Raw genomic sequence first — 27,155 nt, 5'->3', positions numbered from 1 at the left:
GAATATAGACACACTGTACACATACGTTCTCAGTTAAATAAAAGTTTGACCTATTCTGTGTACAGCATCTGAGGTTTTTTTCCCCTGCTAAATCTTCTTTATCATTTACTTGATCCTAAACATAGATTATCTTCAAGCCCATTCTTCTATGGGTGAGGAAAACAATTTTTGCTCACCAGGAACAGCTCCACATTATTGTCATCATTTTTGACTACTTACCAAAGTGACATAATTTGTTCATTTTATCTTTTGCAACTCAGTTAGAAACCTAGTGGCATAGATAGAGACACAATACTACTGTTTTACAAGACATCTATTGTATCTACTTTTGTTCAGATAAATACCCAGTAACTGCTGATTTGGCAGGAGGATTGGTAAGGGTACTACTATTCACAGTGTTTCTTTTTTTTTCCTTCTTCTTTAATCTACAGAATAAAGTATTTTATATACATTGGAACCAGTTAATGCCCTTTAGACAAATTTGTAAGTTGTTTCATAAAGCAGGAAAGACATTGCAGGGAAATACGTGCCAAAAAGCACAGTCAAAAGGCTTCATAAGTTTTATATGTCACTACAAGTCAATGCTGGAGATCAGTTCTAAAACGATCAATACCCAAGAGGAATGTTCTCATCTGGAGAAAATACTGCCCATTCCTCCTTTTAGAATTTGTTCAGTTCTCTATCAAAAGTCCTGGCTCTTCATATATACTTTAAACTATAAATAAACACTGCATAGTTCAACGTTCTTGGTTTTCTTTTTTGTTTGTTTGTTTTGATTTGAAAAATTATTGCAGTACAATTAATTCCTGTTTGGAGTTCAGTAAGGAGCAAACAGCACGGGAGTATGGGTGGTCCGTATAGGCCCTGGAGCTGGTCGTAGAAGTGCTGGAGGAAGTGCTGAAGTCTGGAAAAGGGTGGCTGCTGGGGCTGTGCGAAGACTGAAGGGGGAATTCACAGCCACAGCAGCAGCTGCTGCTGCAGCTGCTAGTGGATTTGGTAAGATTCGTGGCGCCATCGGCTTTGAAGGTTCCTTTGAAAATACTAATTTTACCTGTGGGGAAGAGAGAAAACAAACAAACAGAGAGACATAATTTGTTCATATTAGCTACACAACAGGGAGCTTGACTTAAGATTATAAGTGCAAAATCAAATAAGGGAGGCCTTCTAGTGGCTACTGACTCTATGAGCTGCAGGGTCGTGACAGGCAACAATCTCGTACATTGGACAAGGGTGAGCAGGATTTGGTCAGGGACAAAGAGTTTCAATGTCCTCTTGGTTGTGGGCTCACGCCTTATCACTGAGACTTACAATTTGATATGAGATTAGAAATCAAAGCAAACCTAAAAAGGGGCTTGGCAATCTGCACCAAAGTAAAGCTGCATGCGCCCTGCAAGAATTAAATAAGGAAGAATTAGCCATCAATTAAAAGACCTCCATCTGGACAGCTTTATGATAGAGACCAAAGCAGAATGAAAACATATCCTATTCCCTGGTCTGACTAAGAAGGTACTTTTGTTTTTATCATTGGGATGCAAGTTCTACTTAAAATGAAGATCTCCAGCTAGCTGCTCTTTATTAGCTCCTGCCTCTAACAACAAACAAACAATTTGGAAAACTCCTCATTTAGAGTTTCCGAAAAGACAAAAAATAAGCTCAAGCTTTTCCCAGATGGATTGAAAATATTCACAGAGGTCCATTAATATTTAAGAGAATTTACATTTGGTATGCATACAAGTGAACATCAGAGTAGTCTATATAGATTTCTGCAGATTTCAGTGTGATTTCAAATTTCGAATGAGAAGCCAGGAGCCTGAATACCTCTGTTGTTCTGATTTTATAACTCTGAGATAAGAATAGAAACCTCATCCACTGACAAAGAAAAGTTCCCATTGGCTCTGATGGACTTTTGGTGAGTCTGTGTCCTGGCATGACCTGAGGCCCTTTGCAAAGAACATAAACCTGAATATATGGTATTGAATATACAGAATATGAATATATGTACCATGCTGTGGTACATCTCAGTGTAAGTATGGACACTTCTCGCTCACAGGGAAACACAATTTATCATCCTTGAATTGAAAGGGGCTTTCAAATAATTAACTTGCGCTGTATCAGTCTGATACTTTCCACTCAACAGTACCTTGGTGAGTGAATAGTCAGAAAGTAAGTACAGGAGTAGTCTGGCATGAACCACTGGTGAGTTTCGTCATTACACTATCACCACACTCCAAAAAAATCCGTTGGTTCTTTACCAGCCAGATGGATACAGGATTTTGACTGTTCCTAATACCCATTGTCAACTCTGCTGGCCTCAAGGTCCTTTAAAGCTCTGGGAGAGATACTCAGAGGTGACCAGATTCTGTAATTCTCTTAACAGAGGACATAATGGATGCTAGACACAAAATTCCTCATGGTGCCTAGGAAAAGCAATGATCTAATCTTTTCCTTGATCAGTGTAACACCCAGTGATCCAAGCTGTCTTCTTCCTTTACTGAGCATTTGATTTTTTTCCTCCTTCCCTATATTTTTTAGTAAATACTTTTTTCCAGCCTTGCTTAGGACAGACAAGAAAAAAAACTCACAAAAAAAAAAAAATACTGAGCACAAAGTACAAAAAAAACCCAGCCCAAAACAACAGGGATCTGATTGTGGTCTAGAATTCCCAGTGAAGGATGTTTTTCCTAAGAGCTATTTTATTGCAGAAAGTTTGGACTATCAAACTCCTGATAACCTCTTTCTCTCCAGTGTAGTATTTTATACATGCTGGACATTTGTGGTTTGAAGAAATATCAAGTAAGTCCCAATATTATAAGATTTCTTAAACTCTGAAATAGTACTGTGGGAATTCATAAAGCTTCTTTCTCTGAAGCATGCAAAACTAGACTAGACAAAGCAGTACAAATGATACTGAAAACATGGCATTGGAAAGTTTTTGGTCTAGAAAAGCTATGAAAATGTAGTATGTCCTTTTTCTAACTTCCATAGAAAAAAAATTTGCTGATGCTCATACATTTTTTGTCATGAAGAACAAAGATCTTATGTGACTTTATATTAACTGTGATTCTGTGATTCTGTGATCTTACCATCCTTGGAGGAATCAGGAACTTCTAATGAAGTTAGATAGCTTTTCAGTTAATTTATCAACATGGTTCTGATTTCAAGATAGCTGCAAACCCAGTAATATTTAGTATATACAGTATGTAGCACCTTAATTTCAAGCCTCTCTGCAAGTACTAATTAACACACAGGTCGACATTAAGAGTAAAGTAGCCATTATTCATTTCCTTTCCAATAAAGTAAACTAAGGGACAGTAAATGACTTGAAAAATTAACAGAGAGTAAATAAAAAGTCTACAGCTCATCAAAAACATTTACATTCAAAGTAAAATTAGCACATCTTTGGCTTGTTGCTATGCCATCCTGCATTTCAACTGACAGCAATTTTGGTATCTTTTCTGTTCAAAACCAAAAAGACTAAATGGAGAATTGCTCTTATCCTTTCTCAGTGTAGCCTCCATTCTACTCCTTCTTAAATCCCTTTTGCCTCTTTGCTCACCTCTGGCCTGACTTGTATATTGTGAGCAATTTGGAGTGAGGGAGCAGGAAAAGGACATGTTGCCTTTATTTGTCTTATGCAGCAACTAAATGGTCTTGATCCTTGGCTGGAGTTCTCAGAAATCACCATTACATAAATTGGCAAATAGAGAACAGTGCACAACAGCAACAGTAATGTAATAGTTATTTTCATCCCCTGGGAAACAATGAATTTCCTAAAGGAAAAATAATCCTGTCAGAGAAGCTTTAGTGATTCCATATCCTACTTACCTATTTACATATTTTCTATTCCTTTCCGTATAGCTTATATGTATTGTAGACCTTGGTCTTCCTGGTGGATTACTGAAAAACCCTATGAGGCTATTTCCCTACTGGTGGATCTACCAGAGTAGTGCACTGCATTATGGTACAACATCTAGGAAAGCTCCTACCCAACTGAATCGCGCATGAATATACTTGTCATGAGGGCTGCCCCAACAAGGACACACCTTCTGTTGTCAAGAAAAGAGCTTTAACTCAACTTAAAGAGAACTGGGTTTTCACAGAAAAAACCTCCATATTCTGCCTGCATTAGAGAAGATGGCCAAGGAATAAGGGGCCAATCTCTGTGAAGCCAATGAATCAACATCCTCCCCCTGCCAAAACCATCTATAATCCCTTACAAAACACAATAGCACATAAAACAATCATGCAGTTTATCTCATGGAGATAAATGTCAGATGTTTCATTAACCCACCCACAATATAAGCAGGTTTTTAACTAATGGCAGGATCCTAGCAGGGGTTTTTATTAAAAAGCAAACCCTTTTCTCAGCTTTTGAAGCAAGTAAGAACTGTGTTTCAGATAGTTTATCCTGGCAGTCAAAAATGTGACCAGAACCATCCTGAAACTGAGTGGAATGAAATGAGAGATGGATTTTTTTTAAATTGTTTCAATTGTTATCTGAATATTTTTTTAAATAAGGATAGAATAAAGGTTTTGTGTTTTATTTAGTCATTTCATCACTATTGTCCTTGGTGAAAATGGGAAAAATCCTGTTTGACATCTGGATGTTTCTTTTGTCTGTTGCTCTCTAATGACCTTTGAAACAAGCTTCTTTTCTGAGGTTATTCCGAGTAGCTACAAAAAACGAGGACCCACAGGTTGTAGTCCACGCCCATCAAAACACATAAGAAGTCCTCTGTGGGTTTCTGTGGGCTTATTCAGACACTTCTATACTCCCATTGCTTACACTATTCCTCTAATTTTAAGCATTCTTCCACTTACAGTTTCTGAAAACCCTACTCAGCAGGGTTAAAATAAAAGTAAAATAAAAAGGTGATTGGCTTACCCCTAGAGGATGTGTTCCCTTTTGGAGTTTGTTGTAAGGGCTGTATTTAGGTTTGGGCGGCTTCCCAGCAGCTCTGTCTTTGTGCCTTCTACTGCTTATGTGCTGTTAAAATACATTTTGGGGGAAAAAAAAAAAAAAAAAAAAAAAAGAGTGATATTTCCTTAATAGATCATTCAGGTTCTGCTTTACACAAGGGTGCTCCAATACTGGAGGCTACTGCTCTCCACAACACCATTACTTTGACTAATTCAATAACAAATGGGAATAGAGTTCCAATTTGAACGATTCTTTGTGCATCACATATTGGGACAGTGATTTTCCACAGTGCTCAGTTCAAGTCTGCTTCCACTGCAGTCAATGATTTTCTCACCTTTGTTAACTTCAACAGGACCTGAATCAAGTCAAAGATAGAAGCCTTTGAAAAATTCCTCCCTATCTCTATAAAGCACCCATCAAATTCAATCCACTGTTGACAGAAAGTTTTGGAAGAATATTAGATAGTAGAACATCCCCTGTTCAGGGGGAAAAAAAAAAAAAAAGGTCACAAAATTGTTTAAATCCCTAAGAAGCCTAGACATCCTTTCAAGATTTCAGCTGAAAGATGGTTACATATCAAACTAAGTCACAGTGAAAAAACCCCACAAAATCCATTATCTTCCTCGTAAAATCTATGAGATTTTAAAAGAATCCTTCTACACAGACTTTATTGCAGTATTAGATTTAAGAGACCTTTTTCAGAACCATATTTTTACTTTGATTTTCATTCTAAAGAGTGTTCTCACAAAAAAAAGACAAAGAACTGGACATTATTTTTTTCCTGAAAGCAGAAGACAAGTATTGCTATTGTCCATTACAGAATTTATCTTCATTCTTGTAAAGTTCCTTAACAAATATTTAATTCCAAAAGGCATACGGAATTAAACTAAGTGTTTTTCAGAACAAAGGCTTTGTTCATCTGAAGAATGACTTAACATAACTTAGTGTAATTGCAATTTAGAGGTCATGCTTCTCAGTTATAGAGTGACACTGATAAAAACATATTACAAATCCTCTCCATTCTGCATTTCTAAGCAGGTTATTCAGTGTTTTGTGAAAATACTGGCTGCACCCACCTCCACATCTTTGTCAAGGCAAATATCATGCAGTACATAAAATGGCAGGGTTTATTAGCTCATGACAATTATAGTAGTCTAAAGACAGTTGTAACATGTTGCAGCTTACAGCGTCTATAACTTTAAGACATATATATATATATATGTCATATATAATCAAGAGCTTTTGAGAAAATATATTCTGTGCAAGGGAAAATCATATCCAAAACAAAACATACAGCATGAAAGACAAGTACAAAGGGCAAAATCTGTAAGCTCCATTTGGATGTGAATTGTTAGACTGACACATGCTGATTGTGTTGGTACTTTATCACCATGAAAACAAAGAACAGCCAAGGATTCACACTCTGCAAGCTAGCTGGGTACCTGTTTCAGTTGTGTCTCAGAGTTTACGTGCACATCACATATTTCACAGTGAAATGTTTTGTTCTGAAGGCCTGTGTTTCCTTTATTCACAGGTCCTTTGCCTTTTACGCCTGCCCGGGGAAAGGCTTTTATGGTTCCACTTCCATTCCGAGCTTCCAGCATAGTTTTGTGCTTAGTCCCTGGAGACATTAGAAATGGGAAACAGAAACAACTTTGGCAATTTGGTTGCATTCATTGTTTTATTTTCTTTTTCAAAGAAAATCATATGAACCTCAGCTTGGTGCCACGTGCTATCCTTGGAATATGCCTGTGTTTGTCTGTATCAGATTCATACCAATGTAACAATATTTCACATCTGATATTTAATTATTAAATTACATATCTGTAGGTAATGCACTAGAACAAAGCAGCCACACCAGTAAGTAGTGGCACAATCAGGTATCCTGATGTGAAGTTAAATGGGTGTGACTTTTCTCATTAACTCCTGCTGCTAATAAGACCTGAATTGTAGTTGCAAAGGAAGAGTAATTTAGCTATTAAAGATGTAGTTGGCTTTGATTTGTAGTCCTCCTGAATGGATTGACAAACGGTATGCATTAGGTAGCTTACACTTAAATCTGTAATTAACTAATTAGTCTCCAAATCAAAAAGGGGCAGAGGTTCCTGGCAGAAACCTATGGATCCTTAAAGGCCTGGACAGAAACCAAAACGTGTGAGAAACATACATGTGAGAAAAATGCACCTGCCTTTTTTTATTAGAGATTGGATAGAAAACAATAGTGTCTTATTGCTTTACCTTTATTCAGACCAAACAATTTCTTACACTGTTGACTTCCATGCAGGTAGTGTGTGATGATAATGGACTGCTACCATGCACAGAATTAGTGTTCCACTGATAATTGTTGTATGCATCCATATGAACACTTTTACAAGCATGTATGTGTGTGAGCACACACACAGTTTATCAGCATAGACAGCAAAAACTTGGAGGCTTGTGCTTAAATATTCAGAATAATGTTTTGGCTCTCATCTTGATCAGAAAAATGTTTAGAGTCTAACCCTCATATGAAGTTGAACAGGTTAAGTGGGTACAGCTTTACGAACTTGAATTTTCACCAGTTGAAGGTCTGGCATACAGCAAGCAGAATTCAAAACTGATTAGGCTTTGTTTCTCATGAATACCAACAAATTATCATTTCCTTTTTAATTTTAGTGGATTCTATAGATATGCCAAAGTTATTTCTTTTTTTTATTACATCATAAAACCACTGATCATCTTGCTGCAGGTATATCATCACTGTCTCTATGTTTCAAACCTAAGGTTCTCTGCCTGTCTCCTAACTTTGTTTACCCTGCTGGCAGGTAACCCCTGACATCCAAAATCAGGAGTTTTTCTGTAGGACTGTTATAGGTGGTCATTGCCACCATATTAAATCCCAAGATTTTTTAACCCTGCTCACCACAAAGCCAATCAATAAGATGGTTAAAATAGTGACTGTGAATTATGGCTTTCTAGTACTGGAACGTATTGATGGTACTAGTTCTAATAAAAAGAAAAGGCTTAAAAATTAAGAAAGATGGAGGTAAGGAACTACCCATTCAACTCTCATGCAGCAGTTGCTATCAGTTGATGAAAACAAAGGAAAATATACATGATTTTTACAAGTTATTAACAGACAATATGGAGCTAAGAATTCCAGCTCTCATCGTTGAGCTCTGACTCTTTCAGCTTTAATTTGTTAGATTTCAAACAAAACTAATGGCATTCATACTCAGTTTGCTAGCTGGCACAAACAAAGGTATGCAAACGCCAAACACCAGAGGTAATGAAGCATGAGCTGTCACTTAGCTCTATAAGGTTTGGAAGCTGCAAAAGCTAAAATGTAAGAAAATGGGTAACTTGCATGCAATAAAATTCCTTTCTTCCTCCTTTATGAAAGCCTCTTTGCCTGTCATTTTTATTCTTTAATAGTTAATGAATTCCATGTAATTGCCAGTTTTCTGCCACCTCTTTGTCCCCTGCTGCAAGAGATCTAATCTATTCAGGGGAAGATAATTGCAGAGCTCTTGAGACAGAAGGAAAAAAAGGAAGAAAGCAAGCACTGCTCCATCTCACCACTGTTGTGCGCCTCCAGCTGCGAGGCAGAGTTGACAGCGACTTTGCATAGTGAACAGTACAGCAGTCTTTTTGCTTTTTCTTCCTCAGTCTCAACGGAAGGGCATGTGGTGCTGCTAGTGGCTGTCGTGGGGATTTTCTCCACTTTAGAGGTGATCTCAGTTGTCATAACACTGCTCTTCCGAATTTCCACGGTTGTTGTTGTTGATATTGCTGGTGTCCCTGTGGTAACGTCTGTGGGCAAGGAGAGGAGATGGAAGGAAACAAAAAAAAAAAATGTTGTGACCTTTGGCATTTGCTTGTTTGCATCCTAATGCTGTAACCACACAGAAAGCCAGATTGTGCTGGTGATGGTTTGACTAATGATAATAAACTAAATCTGACCTTATTCTTTGTATTTTGTGTGGTTACAAAATACAGTACTCCCATGTATCAAAATGCCACGTATTCTGTCTCCTGCATTCTGTTAACACCCAGTAAATACAGAATTCATAAACTGAAAAGACAGGTCATTAAGACTGTACTGTACAACTGAAAGATAATCCACTAAAAGAGGTCGTGTAAATTACCAGTACAATAGGCAGTTAAAATTTATATGCAGCACTTCAGATGCATAAACTGCCATAGTACCACATAATACTTACGTTGATTGAGTAGCCAAGCTAAAGTTTTAACATTCTGTACTAATAAAACGAAAATGAAAATAATTGTATGTTCTTGATATCTGATAAAATAAAACATTAAATTGATACTTCACTTGATATTAGCCAAAACTAATATTAAATGAAGGTAATTATTAATACACAATATACATTATTATTAATACACAGTATCCATGCATTATTATTATCCATTATTGCATACTAACAATACATACTAATAATAGTAATTAAATATACAACTTTCTATGTCTGAGACCTACACAAACACTAATAAGATTTCTGTTCTGTGTATCAGTGGTATGTTTGGAAAAACTGTAAGCATGTTATATAGCCAAATCTATCTGGAAACCTAGTGCTTGTGTCTAAGAACTTGTGCTTTTTCTGTAGTTTTCAAACCCAAGAGAGAGAAAATACACAATGATATTGTGGTTTGAATAATATATACATGACATTTGGATATGGCAGTATCATTTGGTAGTTAAGTACTTAGCAGGGCAGAGGACAGTAAGATCCAGGACTGAGCCAGTGGAGAAGATGACAAGTAAGGGACAGAATGAGAGAAGGGACAGGAGCTGTTCTGCCTTTGCAGTGTTGTATTTTGTCATATTAAGCCTACTGCGTAGCAGCTTCCCCCATAAGAAATCTTAGTTACTTTACTAAGATACTGCTGGAATTGGGTACTTTCCAACATAGACAGCTCATTTTGGTTTCATACATCCCTTGGTGTCAGTGGTTCTCTACCTGTACTATGCTTTTATTCACTGCCATCTATTAGAATAGGCAAAGTAACAATTCTTTGGCTTATAGATCTCAGTATGTGCTGTGATGCAGGAGGGACACAACTAACTGATGCTGCAGAGGTGTGTTTCAGACTAATACTGTTCAACAACTTCATTAATGACAAACACACCTATTAACTTAGAAGACAATAGCAAACTGGGAGCAAGTGCAAACACACTGGGAGACATGATTCAAAACAATTTTAATGCATTTGAGAAACAGTCTAGAAAATTAGGTGTTTTTCAGTAAAGGCAATTGCAGTAATCCACACGCAGTAGGATTAACCTGATCTGTTAAAACAGGATGAAGAACAACCCCAGTACTGCTTTTGGGTTTCTTGTTTGTTTGATTTTGGGTGGGCTGGTTGGTCTGTTCTTTCAGAAAAAGTTTTCAGTAGCAGATAACAAGTCCCCACCATATTGAAAGTGCAAAGTGAAAGATTTATGAAGTATTTTTTTTCTCCTCTAATCAGCACTGGAGGCCCTGTGTCCAGACTGGGGACTGTAACTTCAAAAATTAACCGTTACTTGCTTTATTGTTAATCCAGCAGCAATACAAATGCAAACCAACAAGAGAGGGGTTGCGAGGGAGGAAGCCAAAACAAATTAGAGGTTTAGAAAATATGGACTGTGAATATGGAAGACGATGGGTAAACACTGACAACATTTTTCAGATCTGTAGAAGGTAGCTAAAAATGAGAGAATAAACTCTTCTCCTTGATCCCTTCTAATAGGACAAGGACTATTGGATTAGATCAAGAGGGACTTAGATTAGACATCAGGAAATTCTTTCTAATATTAAAGCTTGTAAAGCCTGAGAATAGCCTGCCTCCAGAGATCCAGAAATATTGCCTACTGTAGGACTTGGAACTGGCTGAACAAATAGCTGCAGGAGCAACCCAGGTATGATCCCTTTTCAGTCAGTGGGAATAGGACCCTTCAAGACCTTTTAATTTCTATACATTGTGTATTTTGTAATGTTTCTACATATTCTCCCAGAGGGTTTTTAAAAATTATTATTCATAAAACCGAGTTTGTCATGTGAATATTCTACATATTGCCAGGCATTACAGCATATAGCAAAAATAAGGTCCCACTCAAGGTCTAATCGAAGTATTTTTTTTCCTGAGAGTGAGTCTGGAGGTGGTCATATCCTGAAGGTACTGAGGATGTCAAATACAGGTGCAGAAGGAATGGTGTTACCTTGCTGAACATTCTGTACTTATTATTTTTTACAGACCAACAATAACGCTGCAAAAGAAAAATACTATTTTGAAATACTAAGCCTTTTGTTGGGAAACTGATGAGTAAATGAAGCCTTTGTAGATCTGTCCACAAAATTATACATTTAACTAGTCACTCCTTTCCCATCCCAGAGAATCCATGCAGATGTTGGCTTTCCTTCAGCTGAAAGTTGCTGCACTGAAATTATTTTCCTCAAAAGCCTACTCCTAGCAGTACATAACACTGCTTTTAAAACTTCAGTTTCTCCATCCTGGTACTACTGTACAGTAGTAGGTCTAGCCAATATACTTTCCTGGTGAAAAGGAAGGCAGAGGGCAGATGGCACCAAGGAGAGGGAAGGAAAAGAAAAAGAAGACATTAACATTCTCTCAGGATTGATGGCAAGGTTGGTGCTTATGCTAATCTTGCAGGAAATTAGATATGTACATCAATCACCATTACCAGCTTTGCAGTGCAAGGGTCAGTATTTTGCCCTAAGCAAAATATAGATCATCATAATTTCTTTATTTTCCATAGGAAAATCTGAGGCAATGAACAAAAAAAAGCTTAAATAACTGCAGATTTTATTTTGCTTGAAATATCTGATCTCCTATATCTATGTTGATCTAATATTTCACTATGTAATTATTTTAAAGTGAAAAGAAAATACAATCAATTATGTTAGTCCTTTTGAGGGTATTTTGATATACATGTGTGAAAGCAGCATTGTATATAAAAATTAAACTAAAAATGGTAAATGTCATCAGCATATTCTTCAACTAAAAAAAAAAATCAAAAAGAAGTTCAGTGCATATATTCTGCACTTTCAAAAGGCACCCTATATTAATACATTATATATTCCACTAATGCAAATGCATTAATTGCATCAAAACATATACAAGAAAACACCATCCAAGTTCACCATGTAAAAGCCATGACACATTTAAAGATGCAAAGCTGCTCCTCCTCATATAAACTTTAGAATTATCTGCAGGAATTAAGGAGAAAACATTCTAAAAGCTGTCAAGTAAGCTTACAAAGAGGGAATTCAAATCCTCTTCTCGCCAGAGCTTCTAACCTAACCAGCATGTGCCTCTCTGAATATCTTACAGTGTTGCTGCCTGTACAGAGTTCAGTGCCCTAAATACAGGGTACAGCATTAAAGGTATAAGAGATTAAAAAAAAAAAGAAAAACATCAAAAAGGAGTAGGAAGGCATTTGAATTGATGCCTTGAAGACTGAATCAGCATTTCTTAATATTATATTATGACAGTGCTTTAAGAACTATTTCAATAATAAATGATCTAAAATTGAGCTGGAAATTCAGTCACAGTCAAATGGAAGATTTGTTTCTGGTGACGCAGGCTTGAAGCACTGTGCTATTTTCATACCAGTGGCCTGCAGCAAATATTCATTATTGCAACTGTCACTGCTTTGCTTTGGCATAGAAGGTGATTGCTAATATTGTATGGAACTGGACTCCAACAGCAAAAAAAAGGGAACACTTCAAGATTCACAATAATCCGTTTGTGTTCTTAATATAGCAACAGAATAAAAATTAAAAATAAAAAAAAATTACATTAGAATCTAATCTTGGTCACTGGCAAAATCAAAGATTTATTTTAATAAGAAGACAAAGCCAGATGAAAAGCATTCTGTGAGAATTGACTCCTTTGGGTACTACAGATACCATCGTTCAAGTGGAAAACTGCAAGTGTGTGATTAAGGTCCTCCTAAGTAAGCAGGATTAACTTTATATCCCAGCTGCAAGACTCATGAATTTTCTTTGGGCTGAAGAAACAGAAAACTACAACTCATGTTTTTCTTCTGTGTATGTGGAAGTCTCACTCATCAGTTCCTGCTACTAAGCATAAGAATTTCTTATCCTGAAACTATAAATAGACCCAGAGAGGGAAAAGTGCTCTGACTTCAAACAAATCAAAACTATTTATGAGCATGTTTTTTCTTCCGCAATCTCAAGTGGTGTGCATTTAAAAATATCCGATTTAGAACATACCCGTGCATTCTGGTCTCATTTAAATCAAACTTTGTCTTTGACATAAAAGGATTGATCATTTGGCCCATTACGCTGTCCAAGAAAAAACAAAAAAAACAAAATGACCCCCCCACTTCTCCCACAGCAACTAGAAAGCACATTCTTTCTCAGGACAAACAGAACTCGGTATTAAATATTTCACTATACCATAAGACCTCTTAGTATTGCAAAAACGTTGTCAGCTGGCTCGCTTATAGCAAACCCACATCAAGTAACAGAATGGTCCTGTACAGGTGCTTGACACTGGCATGTTCAAAAGGGTCTCGGCACATTATTTTCCTGCCTACTAAGAACCGGGTCCTCAGTTTCCTTGGGTTGCTTTGAAAATCCCATGCTCCATGTACTCTGTGGTAATTACATTTGAAGATAAGATGTAATTTCTTTTGAATCTGTAAATATAGCAGTGGAGTATATAAAAAACAAAGTACCATCCCAAAAATAACTGCGACTGACTTTTTTTTGTGCTTGGCTGACTTTCTGTACTCATATGCTAAAACATAAGCATGTGTGCTAGCACATTGGTTAGCTCTGGCACTTAAACAAAACACTTTGAGGAACTTTGACTCAAATGTATCGACTCCTCCTCCTTTGTATGTGCAGAATACAAACTTGCATATTTTGCGGTTGGTGGATATTTGGCGCATTACAATATATTGTACAGAAAATTCTTTTGGTATCGTATTATGAAAATTCCAGTCATTAGACTTAGTTTTACATTCAAAACCTGGATTCAATCTATTTTTTATAGATATATCCTTCCCAGAATGGATATCTTTTACTTGGAGAGTCAGAAGTATATTTTTAGAATTTAGAATGACCCATGTAATTTTTTTTTAAGAAAAAACTAATTACAAAAGCATGGTTTAGAGAGTTAAGTACCATACATCACAGGTTTTTTTGGTATAAAAGAGCAAAATATCTGAATGACAGTTGTGTAATTCATTACTTTATGATAAGACCTCCTTCAGTTTAGCGACATGAAATATTGGAAATCATGATATTTACCTGATCTTTTACAGGATGGATACTAATTAATACACCATAATGGAAGAGTCAAGAGCTCTGAAGTAATAAACAAAGCTGTGTATGACCAAACAGGAACAGAATTTGAAAATTTTTGATGAGCTGCCTTTTCTGATCTTGTTTTTTAAACATCAGCTATTCACCTGTTTTCTCTCCCTTCCCCTGTCATTGTCCTGGCTTGTCAGTCACTTTCTTGCTAAACTTCCTTGTTAGTTTGATTTGTCTAGGTGTCCACTGTGATTGCTTTTGACATCCAGAAAGTGAAAGGCTGAACCTATCTAAGGTATCACCGAAGCCTTTGCTCAAATGTACTGAACGAGCACTACTGAGAAACTGAAGGACTGCAAACTTTCCCAGGACCAGCATGAAAGCCAAATACCAGGAATTTTCTTGGTTCGTAACTGGAGAAGCAATGACCTCAGTATTTTGACCAGTCCCTGTTTTTTAACACTTAAATAAATCACATTATACACAGTGTTCATCACCCAGAAACAAAGGATGAAGAAATAAGTGGCTCCACAACAAGTGGCCTCATTTTACTGCTGCCTCTACTCCATGCTTCCCGGTGACATGCCTAGGTGGTGACCTGATGGTAGGGAGACAGAAAACAGGACGTTTGGTGGTAAAAGGTGTCCACAGAGAGAGCGAGAGTGAAGAGAAAGTAGCAAACTTCACATATTTGCTCTGTGGATTTTTTTTCTCCAGTTAAACTCAATTCTGCCAAGTCCTAAAATGACCTCCTTCATTAATTAGCAGTACACAATTTTCTAATGAAATTATACCTCATTTTTACTAGCAGTTCCCTTGGTTTAAAGCACAGTTCATTAATCCTGAACAGGATTAACCGCAGAGGGATGACTGCATTCCTGTTGAGGTTAATTGAACGGAGCTGGCAGCAACAGCAACAGCTGGGGGTAAAAGGCCTGTGGAAAGGAGGAAGGTAGGGAAATGTCATGCTGCATCTGAGTTTTGGGTTCTCGGGCAAATGTAGCTGACAAAAACGTGACTGGAAGGAAAGGAGACAATGAGGATAAACCATTTAATTTTCAAGTTATTTTAAGCAGCTCTTGGTGACGACTGGGTTTGGGTGCTGAGCTGTCCTTTCTATCGTACAGATTTCTCCTTAGCCAGGCAGAAGAAATATGGCTTTCACCAGCTATGAGTGAAAGGGTGTCCATGAAAGGAGCTGCAGGGGGAAGAACGGGTTGCTGGCTGAAGCTACTCTTGCCATTTAATTAATAAGACTTATGTAGTGAAAAATTCAATTTGAAACCAGGACAAAGTGTTTGTTTAAAAGGTGGAGCTCACAGTCAAGTGCAAAGAGGATTTTTGCAAATTGTGGGTTCAGCGACCCTGCTAAAATAACACATTTTCTATTTTGACTTTAACTTGAAGGTTATACGTAAGGCAGTGTGTTAGATTTCCTTTCGATAGTTACATTTTTATTTTGGAGGCTGCATTGTAAAACATTGCTTTTAAGATAAGGAATAAAACATGCACATGGTGGTTTGATCACATATATAGAAGGAAAGCTGTATTATCCTATACATAAGTCTCTCATGTTTGGCAACATCAAAGGCTACATTGGCAAACTGCCACCGGTTTTACATCTGCACACGCTTCAGTATGCATTTCCCAACTTTTAAGTAAAAGCAAACACAATCAAAAATATATTTTTAGTTTATCTTAATGCATGAGCAGAAATTGAGCATCAGTTGAGTTTACCGCCAGTAAAAACCAAGGAATCAAAAACAATTCTTTAAAAGCTAAAAGCCTACTAAGGAAAAAGGTTCTGCAAGATATACTACAGTAAAATGAATTTGCCTTGAATGTACCTTTCTGCAGCATGGAGGCCAACATGTGCACAGCAGTCCTCATCCATATTATTAAATTCTCTTATCCTCCAAAACAGGCCAGCTGCACATGAACTGCCTGTCGTTCCTTGGCTCGTATTGAACTCCAGACTCTGCCCAGGGATATCTGGGAGATTTAGCTTCAGCCAGAAGTCATCCAGAGACAGCTATAGCAGTGGAAATGAATGGATGGTTGCATTCCCATGTCCAGGAACACCCCTGGCACCATGTGAATCACTAGTGTAGACAGTAGTCCAAAATACTGTTTAAAAATAGTCCCTGCCTCACCACCAAGGTCTAGGTGATATAAATTATACCTAGTCAGTAGTGGAGGCAGTACTTTCCCAAGGAGAATTCAGGGAGCATTTTTTGTCTGTGTCACTAACAGCAATGGCTTCAAAGTATTACCTCCCCACCCAAACACCCATGAGGGCTTTAACTCAAGCCATGTTCCTGGAAGAACAAATTGCTGTTACCGAGGCCAGTATGTAACTATGATTCAGTCTCTGCCTGCTAGTCCTGCTGCCCCCACATGCCTACCCCACAGACATGGGGAAGGAAGCGGCAGCCAAGCTGTTCTCTTTCCCCTTGCGCTATCAGCTATAGTGAGGGAAGTGAGCTTTGAAAGGGGCTCTCCTAAACTCCTCTTCTCTTTAACAGAGACATAGAGCAGACACAGTCCAGGCTATACAGTACTGGAGACTGAGAAGTATTTTTCATAAAACAAGTAGGCTGGCAAAGCCTACTTGAAACTCGATATCAAAACCAATTTACTGTGGAATCTCTCCCCCAGCAATCTGCCACCAAAAACAAAGAAGCACGGAGAAGTATTAATCACTGGCAGAAGGAGAAAAAATACATTGCTTTCATTAATCAAATGGAACAAGGAAAGAATGAATGAACTGCACTGCAGATTGCATAGGATCGCTCTCCGTTTTAAGCAGGGAGTTGATTTTTTTTGCATTTTAAGGAAGTTGAATATCCTCTTTTAAACCTCCGTCTAAACTTTAAGTTTCAAAACAGATTTATAGTCCTAGAACCTAGAAATAAATTAAAATAACTGGAATCCAACTCAGAATTTCTGAGAACTCCGACTTCTTACCGCCCTCATAAGTGTAATACCTCATGGCATTCTCCTGTCTTGAATCCAGGAATAATTAAAGCTATTCCCTTTACAGCAGCTTATTTCCTTTACTGGAGAGCATTGAGCTAGTAAATCTGTTTTTGGCAATAAACTAATGTTGTGTCTAATATAGGAATTGTCAGAAGCTGTACAAGCATCTGTTGTAACTGTATAACTTTTTTCAGTGGAGTGAAGGCAGGGAGAGCAGTGAGAATACATACATTCTTTCAGACATCTGTCTTGGAGTGCACCATAAGTAGAGCCTGTAGCAGATGTGTTCTGTGGACTGATCAGCAATGGCTTTCTTACAACCACCTGCTCTTCCATAAGTAGTTGAGATACCAAATGTCCAAATTTTGGAGGAACAAATTTCACAAGGAGTTGATGAGAGAACAGAACAGGAGATGGTAGTGTTATTATCCTTAGTCTTTAGAGTAAATAAGTGTTTTCATTTTTCTGCTATCTAATTTAGATTTTACTAGTCCTCTTCAGTCCAATCTTTTTACAAGGAATATTTCCTTTGGTTGACCACTTACTGTTGGCAACATGTTTCATAAATTGACAGGCACATCCCAAGCGTGGTACCCAGGTGAGTGCCAGGAAAGGAAATCTCTTTCTATTTCCGGAGAGTCTGTGAAAAGATCTTTTACTACTCACAACTGCAGTTACTATGACCATCTGTTTAACTTGCTCTTACACCTCCAGCAGGTTCCATCATCTAATATAAATGTTCCTGATATTGCTTGCATCCCCTCTACTCCTTCCCCTCTCCAACCCAACACAGGTCACTTCTGGGCTAGGACTGAAACAAAGGGCTTATGAAACACCCTGTTTCATCATTATAGTTACACATTGAATGATGTTTACAGAGAGTTGCACAGACAACCCAGACCAGCAGTTTCTAAATAATTTGCTGTCATCATAGTTCTTGGCATGATTTACAGGTTTTGTTTTGCCTTTTCTTACTTTTTTTTAACAAAACAATTACTTTGTGCAACACTAACAGTCTCCAGTGGCTACCATGTGTCAGTCTTTCCTCTACCTTCAGGCAGCCTGCTACCAACTGAACTATTAGTTTAACTACATTACTTGGCAGAAGCAACGTGTTAAGTAAATCACAGTGAGGCTGGATGGCTGGTCCTGGGACTAGGCAAAGAGCAAGAGCAGCCTGTCTGCTTCAGTCATTTAGTGAGTTCCCTCTCATCAAATTTTCTGTTTGTCAGAAGAGTCTGAAACAACTCTCTTCATCTCTTCCAGTGGTCCTCCTTGGCACCATCCACACATACCCAGCAGAGAGGTTATCAGTGCTTTGCTGTTTGGGATGTTTATCTAGTCAATACCATAATTTTAGCATGCAAGCTCTCCACAGAAGCAAAATGGAAGAAGAGATGTTTTCCTAGCCCAAAGGTGTTCTTCTGGTGAATTATACAAAGTCTTTTGACACAAGGGAACAATGAAAATCACAGATGTATTTCATAATGGCATCATTCACAGATATCACTCCTCATGCCAAAGCTTATAGAATCAAATATAGTATTTGATTTAACCAGTTACACATAAAACAACCATGGGTTTGTATTTTAGGACACCAAGCTAGCAGAATAGACCTTAATAAGGAAATGACTGCTCTTAGTTTGCAGTGACAGAAGAGAGCAGCTGCATATTAATGAAAATTAGCATCAAAATGGCAGCGCAAGACTAGCTTTAGCAAACATCTGCAGGATCTCAGATGAGGCATTTAATTCTTGCTATGCTTTGGTCTTCTCTTGCACATTCTCTTGTAAGGCTGATATTAAAGGCCTATGTTATCTGGAAAGCTAAAAGTGACATACATTTATACTCATAGTGACATAGTTAATTCGTCGGAAGGTTTTGTCCAACACTTGCAAAGCAAAAGTTCTGTTGTATTGAGTGAGGGTATCTAGGTTGTAAGTGGTGTGATTCTTAGGCAATTAGTCATAGGCAAAGTGAGAGCTACAATCTGTTCAGAAGAAATGTCATGGAGGGACATTTGAAGAAAACAGCCCTATGCAACAGGAGAAGAGCTGCTAATAATTACAAACTGTTTGTGCTAGTTCTGTAATGGTTGGTCTTTTCACATTTGTTTTCCAGTAGGGGAGGATATTAATGAGCATAATTACAGTTTTTTATTAATTTCTTTGGTAAACCCAAATTGTCATTCTCTACATGTGCCACATTTTCCTTTGTATGCAGTTCTTTCCCTAACAACATAACACAGTAGCAACAAAAGTGGTTTCAGCTTCCCTTCTAAATGTGGCTGCAAATACTACACCACTTACAAGATCATACCCTAACTCCCTCTGTTAAATTCTTTTCCTTTCTTGTACATGACAGTTATTCAGACATCACTAGATCTGACATCATTCAGACCCAGCATTAGCTCTTAGAAAGGAGAAAGAGAGAAAATAAAAGTTCTCTTTAGGAGTGTATTATACTACACTGCTGGTTCCTTAGTTTTCTTTCTGCCATATGTCTGTCCCATGTACACTATAACAGGGAAAAATATATGAATAAGAGTCCGTGAAAGCACTAATACAAGCCCAGATATTTGAAAGTTGCCCTCATTTGCACTTTTCATATTCATTTTTACACAGTGTCTAGGTGAATAGGTACAATTTGCCTGCCTCAGCAGCCTTTCAGCCATATAATTATTTGTTAATGAACATGCAAGTTTGAAATATCACATGTCTGCAACAGTCAGATCACCATTCCACAGCCACACCTTCACTCGGTTAGCATCAGTGATTTTTCTTTAAAATCCACTTTTCCTTCATAAAAAGTAATATTTTTAGCACTTCTATAATGCCATCAGATCTTATCTCAACAATTCCAGTTCAAAGACCTACTGAGGAGCAGAACACACAGAGAATGGGGAAAAATAGTAGCAACTGGAGCATACAATTAAAAACAATAATCCAGAATACTTCTGTGTAAGGTCTGGGGGATTGCTGGAGGGCTGGGTTTCTTTATGATGAAGAGTGTATTTTACCTCCTCTTTCTTACTCTTCTTTAATAACTAGAAAATAATAAGATTACGATTAAGTTTTTCAAATTTTTCAGGGGAAACCTGCTGCACATAAAAAAAAATAGTTATTTGGATGAAAAATATGGAATTAAGAGCCTAATTCTTTGTATTAGCTTTCAAAAATCTTGGAAAGCAGTTGTAGTATGACTGCATTAGTAGAATAACAGCAGCTGCAACAACATACTTCTGAACACCCTTCAGTTCCTGCAGCATCCAGTACAAGAACATTTAAGCATCTCTTTAGCACTGATGTACTACATTAGATGTGTTCTCAGGATCCTAAGGTTGCTACCATAGTACACAAACAATATTACAAGTGGGTTTACTTAGGATCACTTTGCATCACACAGCATTTTAGAAAACTCAACACACACTGCTCTTCTGAAACAAAGTTTCAAATATGCCAGTCCCTGAAATGGCAATACATACTATGAAATGCAGGTTTCAGCCTTTTAGATAATTTCAGTGTTTTCATTTATGAAAACTAGAAATGTTTAATTCACAATGTAAAGAATTTGGCCAACACTTATACAAATAGTTTCCTTACATAACGCTTAGGCATTATCCATTTGGCAGGCAGGTAGAGAGCTTGCTTAGCTCTCCTTCAGAAAACCTGCATCAGTTGTGACCTCGTAAGCCAATTGATTACAGCAGTACTTTAGCTACACTCTTAGGAGATATATCTATACAGATTTTTAAATTTTTTTTGGTGAGTGGGAGCGAAAGACTGTAAATTGACCAGAAAAGAGAATACTGGTTCCTCCCTCTCAAAGCCTCTGAACTGTAGTAGATCAAGTGAATTTATAGTTCATCAGATGTCTTGATCCATGACCATGAGAAAAATGCATACACTTGTACAACTGTAAGATTTTTTGTTGAAATGGAAAACAAGAAGGTGGGAAAAATGCCCGAAGCAGCAAATCCAGGCTTCCACTACCATGAAACCATTGGCAAAAACCTTGCTTCCTCCCTCCTCTTCAAAGGGCTACACATTATGTCCCCTCCCTCACAAATTAAAAAACGTGAAATTAGCATGAAACTAATTCTACTAGTGCAACCCAAATACATGTTTTACCAGCAATTTGGAAAATGGAAGGGTTTTGAAGCATTTGGCTTCAAAATAAGCCTTCCACTAGTTTTCCCAGAAAGCTACTGCGCTGTGCTTCCCAAGTCTATTTACTATATAGCACACAGGTATCTGATCTCTTGCATGTCCAGGTAATAGTGAAAGCAAGATTTGTAACAGCTGTGCATTGTTTACATATACATAGAATAGAAGACATTTCCATCTTTCATTTCCATGGCAGCAAATCACATTGGATAAACACTTGAATATCTACTTCTCCTAAAATGAATTGTGGTGACAAAAAATAGCTGAAGATCAGGGTAGACATGACTGAACTCATTCAATCTGGAAAGTGTGCTTTGTATCATCAGTAACATTCTGCAGGAATGGAGAGCCCATAAGTCAATCATAAACATCACAACTCGGAGATGACAAGCAGTGCTCCAAAACTATGTTTTTATAAACTTGTTCTTAAAGCTTTCAGAATTTTTTTATACGAAATTAAGATGAAGTTCCAGCAGGTAAGCAGTGTAATAATCTAAATACAATTCATATATCAAAACAAAACTCTTTACTCCTTCACAAGCCCTAGTCCTCATGGGGGACTTCAGCCACCCTGATACCTGTTGGAGGGACAGCAGAGCATAAGCAATCCAGGAAGTTCCTGGAATGTGTTAATGACAACTTCCTTCTCCAAGTGATAGAGGAGCCAGCGAGGAGAGGTGCTATGCTGCACCTTGTTCTCACCAACAAGGAGGGGCTGCTGGGGAATGTGAAGCTCGAGGGCAGTCTAGGCTGCAGTCACCATGAAATGGTGGAGTTCAAGATCCTTAGGGCACCAAAGAGAGTGCACAGCGAGCTCACTACCCTGGATTTCAGGAGAGCAGACTTTGGCCTCTTCAGGGATCTGCTTGGTAGAGTACCATGGGATAAAGCCCTGGAGGGAAGAGGGACCCAAGAAAGCTGGTTACTATTCAAGGATCACCCTCTCCAAGCTCAGGAGCGATGCATCCCAACAAAGAGGAAGTCAGGCAAAAATGCCAGGAGGCCTGCATGGATGAACAAGGAGCTCCTGGACAAACTCAAACACAAAAAGAAAGCCTACAGGGGGTGGAAGCAAGGACAGGTAGCCTGGAAGGGATGCAGAGAAATTGTCCGAGCAGCCAGGGATCAGGTTAGGAAAGCGAAAGCCCTGATAGCATTAAATCCGGCTAGGGACGTCAAGGACAACAAGAAAAGCTTCTATAGGTATGTCAGTGATAAAAGGAAGACTACAGAAAATGTGGGCCCTCTCTGGAAGAAAACAGGAGACCAGGTTACCTGGGATATGGAGAAGGCTGAGGTACTCAATGACTTTTTTGCCTCAGTCTTCACTGGCAAGTGCTCAAGCCACACTGCCCAAGTTGCAGAAGGCAAAGGCAAAGGCAGGGACTGGGAGAATGAATAACTGCTCACTGTAGGAGAAGATCAGTTCAAGACCATCTAAGGAACATGTAGGTGCACAAGTCCATGGCACATGATGAGATGCATCCATGGGTCCTGAGTGAACTGGTGGATGAAGTTGCTAAGCCACTGTCCATCATATTTGAGAAGTCGTGGCAGTCTGATGAAGTTCCCACTGACTGGAAAAGGAGAAATATAATCCCCATTTATAAAAAGGGAAAAAAGGAAGACCCAGGGAACTCCAGGCCAGTCAGTCTCACCTCTGTGCCTGGCAAGATCATGGAGCAGATTCTCCTAGAAACTATGCTAAGGCACATAGAAAATAAGGAGGTGACTGGTGACAGCCAACATGGCTTCACTAAGGGTAAATTGTGCCTGACAAATTCGGTGGCCTTCTACAACGGGGTTACAGCATTGATGGATAAGGGAAGAGCAACTGACATCAGCTACCTGGACTTGTGAAAAGCATTTGACGCTGTCCCCCCTGACATCCTTGTCTCTAAATTGGAGAGACGTAGATTTGATGGATGGACCACACAGTGGATAAGGAATTGGCTGGATGGTCGCACTCAAAGAGTTGCAGTCAACGGCTTAATGTCCAAGTGGAGACCAGTGACGAGGGGCATTCCTCAGGAGTTGGTATTGGTACCGGTGCTGTTTAACATCTTTGTTGGCAATACGGACAGTGGGATTGAGTGCACCCTCAGCAAGTTTGCTGATGACACCAAGCTATGCAGTGCGGTTGACATGTTGGAGGGAAGGGATGCCATCCCAGGAACCTTGAGAGGCTTGAGAAGTGGGCCTGTGCGAGCCTCATGAAGTTCAACAAGGCCAAGTGCAAGGTCCTGCGCATGGGTCAGGGGAATCCCAAGCACAAATACAGGCTGGGCGGAGAATGGATTGAGAACATCCCTGAGGAGAAGGACTTGGGGGTGTTGGTTGATGAGAAGCTCAGCATGACCGGGCAATGTGCGCTTGCAGCCCAGAAAGCCAACTGTATCCTGGGCTGCATCAAAAGAAGTGTGACCAGCAGGTTGAGGGAGGTGATTCTCCCCCTCTACTCTACTCTTGTGTGACCCCATCTGGAGTACTGCATTCAGCTCTGGGGCCCCCAACATAAGAAGGACATGGACCTGTTGGAGCGAGTCCAGAGGAGGGCCACGAAGATGATCAGACGGCTGCAGCACCTCTCCTATGAAGACAGGCTGAGAGAGCTGGGGTTGTTCAGCCTGGAGAAGAGAAGGCTCCAGGGAGAGCTTATAGCAGCCTTCCAGTACCTGAAGGGGGCCTACGAGAAAGCTGGAGAGGGACTTTTTACAAGGCAGCATAGTGATAGGACAAGGGGTAATGGCTACAAACTGAAAGAGGGTAGATTTAGATTGGATATAAGGAAGAAAATCTTCACTGTGATGGTGGTGAGGCACTGGAACAGGTTGCCCAGAGAAGTTGTGGATGCCCCATCCCTGGAAATGTTCAAGGCCAGGTTGGATGGGGCTTTGAACAACCTGGTCTAGTGGAAGCTGTCCCTGCCCATGGCAGGAGGATTGGAACCAGATGATCTTTAAGGTCCCTTCCAACCCAAACCATTCTATGATTCTATGATTCTATCCTTAGTCTACACTTGTTAGTAAAGTATAGTAGAGATAATATTCCAACATTTCAAATGCTACAGCATGCAGTAGAAGATGCAGCTTTGAGATGATAAAAGAACTCTTAGAAATACAGTACAAAGAAGAACAGACTTCCCAATTTTACATGGTGAGGCTAAAAATTCATTGAGGTAGAGTGGAGTCATCATTAGCTATGAGAGCAAAGCATTGGGTGCTTTTTTAATATAAGCAGACCTCAAAGATATAACTGCTTCTTAAGGCCTTCACCTTTTAGGACTATATTTTAAACACTGTTTTAAGCTGCTAACCATCCATAGCACTTAAAAAGGCAGCTTGAAACGAAGGGTAGAAAAGTCAAAATGGAACTCTTGAAGCAAGCAACCAGCATGGTTTCCTATTTACTTTTCCTTCTCTCTAATTGGAATTTCTAATTTTTTTAAAGGGAAATAAATTCTAGTGGTTGAGGTTTTTTCCCTGTAACATTTGTTATATATTTTTGTGTGCCCTTTTATGTCTTGTCTGTCTACTTTTCTACTTATGGGAAAAGCCAATAAAGAGCCTCATATAATAAGTAAGCAAGCAACCACTTAAAATCCGCTTACTGTACATTTCAATATGTAATCATCACCATTGTCTTCATCAGGCTGTAACCTCTTATACTTCATTGACAACAGGACTTAGCTATGCCAGAAAAGATGATCTGGATTAAAATGCCTTCTAGTCTTTGCTCTTTTGGGATCTAAAGACATAGTCCACAATAACTGACATTCCAGCCCCATATTAGGTAAGACTGTGACTGCACACGGGATTTCTTCTAATGTGTTCTCTTAGGCAGAATCTCATAGAACTTGCCTAGCTTTGGACAAACCGTGTATACTGATTTCAACCTTCCAATTTCTTCTATTGCATAGTTTGCATCACAGGTTACATTTCTAGGTGCAAGCACATAAGCAAGGCTTGTGAATGGACCTTTTCCCTCTGAAGAAACAGTCATAGCTTTAAATCATTCAGTGCATGAACTTGAGAGCTAGCAAGCAGGTTTTTCTAACATGCTAATCACAACTTAGTCAACTGATCAAGGTATCTCTCTGCAGACTTAAGTTTTTTGCTAATTCTACAAAAATAAATATGATTGGACTGGAAAGCATCCATGCTTGGTAACATCTTTCTTTTTGTGACTTCAGGCTGCAACAGCTGTTTCAAATGTCAGCAGATAGGGCAGAATTAACAAGGACAGACAATGTGGACAGGGGAATTGCAAATCTAACTTATCTGTGTCTAATGCCAAGAAATCTGCAGATGGGTAGCTGATTATCAATTCTTTTATCTAAATTTATTAATACTTTTAATCAGTCCAAATGTGCAGCTGCCACAGTGCCAAATGAGATGAATGTGATAAAGATCTCTTCTGTGCTCTACGGGGATATTGAAAAAATGCCACATAACAATTGACATCTCAGGAAAAGCAAGTTTTGGCAAAATATTAGGATGATCAGTGTTTTTAAAAAATATCTTTGAAATTAATCCTGCTACGTTTTATAGCACACGCCCATCTAGCGTATTTCCCTCAAAGATATAGTTTATAAATAAAAAAGCAGTCTTCGCATTCCATTGCACGTAGGTGAAAGTCTCTTGCGAGCTGATTACATCATTTCTCTGACTGCCAAGTTATCCTCTGAACGCATTTCATGACCTAAAACATTCCTTAATTCTTATCAACAGTAATCACTAAAACTAGAGAAGTACTTTGTATGATCTCACTTTTGCTGATTTAGTATGATAGGTTACTGCAGTGATTCTGCTAAGTTTGCCACTGGTAATACTGGTCTAAGATATGACATAATCAAGTCCTCCCCAAAGCATCACTAGGAGTGATTGCACTCCCCAGTCACTACGGAGCTGAACTTGCAGTACCAGAGTCCTAGTTACTCTGCTTGTTTGTTCAAATGCAGGTTGAGACCACAAATCAGATTTCTTCTATATGTAGCACCAAAAATGGAACAAGTTAAATTGTTCTTGCAACAGCAAAGTCTATGAAAGAGTCTCAAAAATGGGATTTTGCAATAGATCCCTTCCACAAAAATAGTGTGTTTTTATCTTCCCACATATTCTTGTACATCAGATTATAATTACTAGAACTAACCACTTGAATTTAAGGGAGGATGACAATACCTTTAGGCCTAAATTGTGACCTACCTTTTCTTAAATATAATTTCTCATACCTGTTAGCAAAGTCCATGTAGTTCTTTATATGTGTTTTTTCCAAAACAAATGCTTCAATGATGTTTTTTCTAAAAAAAGAAAATAAATAATGCCAGCATCCATACAATAACAAACCAATCTGCATGCACGATAGAGGGGAGCAAATGGTAAATATTTTCTTGCTGTTTCAAGCTTCCAAGAGGTGATGTTTGCATCAGCAACAGTAAATCAAATAAGTTTTGAAATTATGAAAAATATCTCAGCAATGTTGTTATAAACTGGAAATATGTATTTAGCTCAAAAGTTTATCTACTCAGCCTTTAAAAAAATTCCATTAATCTTGTCTATGTATACTTCTTTTTTCCCTTTGAACTTTAAGGCCTTTAATGCTTTTTCCTTTCAGATTCTCTTCTTTTTCCCCAGCCTAACAGCTCAGTAATTCACAGGCTGCTGCTTTATGACCAAGTCTTGCACTGCACTGGCTTGTATCACCAGTATCAGCAGCTGCTGTTAAATCACCTGTCAAATTTGCAAAATTCTCACTCAATTTACCCTGAATGTCAGCCTTGCACTTTTTTGTCCATGTTTC

At 38.5% G+C, this 27,155-nt stretch overlaps 1 protein-coding gene across 1 annotated transcript in view; it reads right to left on the bottom strand.

The window, feature by feature from the left end:
• Nucleotides 1-817: 817 nt before the first annotated feature.
• ZNF385D (zinc finger protein 385D) overlaps nt 818-27,155 on the bottom strand; it is a gene marked incomplete at both ends in the record, with an annotated part of 431,343 nt that continues 405,005 nt past the window's right edge. The window contains 4 exons of the mRNA XM_082321537.1: nt 818-1,051; nt 4,886-4,987; nt 6,364-6,542; nt 8,480-8,713. Of these exons, the coding sequence (XP_082177663.1) occupies nt 818-1,051; nt 4,886-4,987; nt 6,364-6,542; nt 8,480-8,713 (749 nt within the window). The remainder of the gene's footprint in view (nt 1,052-4,885; nt 4,988-6,363; nt 6,543-8,479; nt 8,714-27,155) is intronic.

This window comes from Platalea leucorodia (assembly GCF_965183815.1).
Source record: "Platalea leucorodia genome assembly, chromosome: 1".
NCBI lineage: Eukaryota > Metazoa > Chordata > Aves > Pelecaniformes > Threskiornithidae > Platalea > Platalea leucorodia.
The sequence above is the reverse complement of the archived record's forward strand: the minus strand, read 5'-3'. Positions and strand labels throughout refer to the sequence as shown.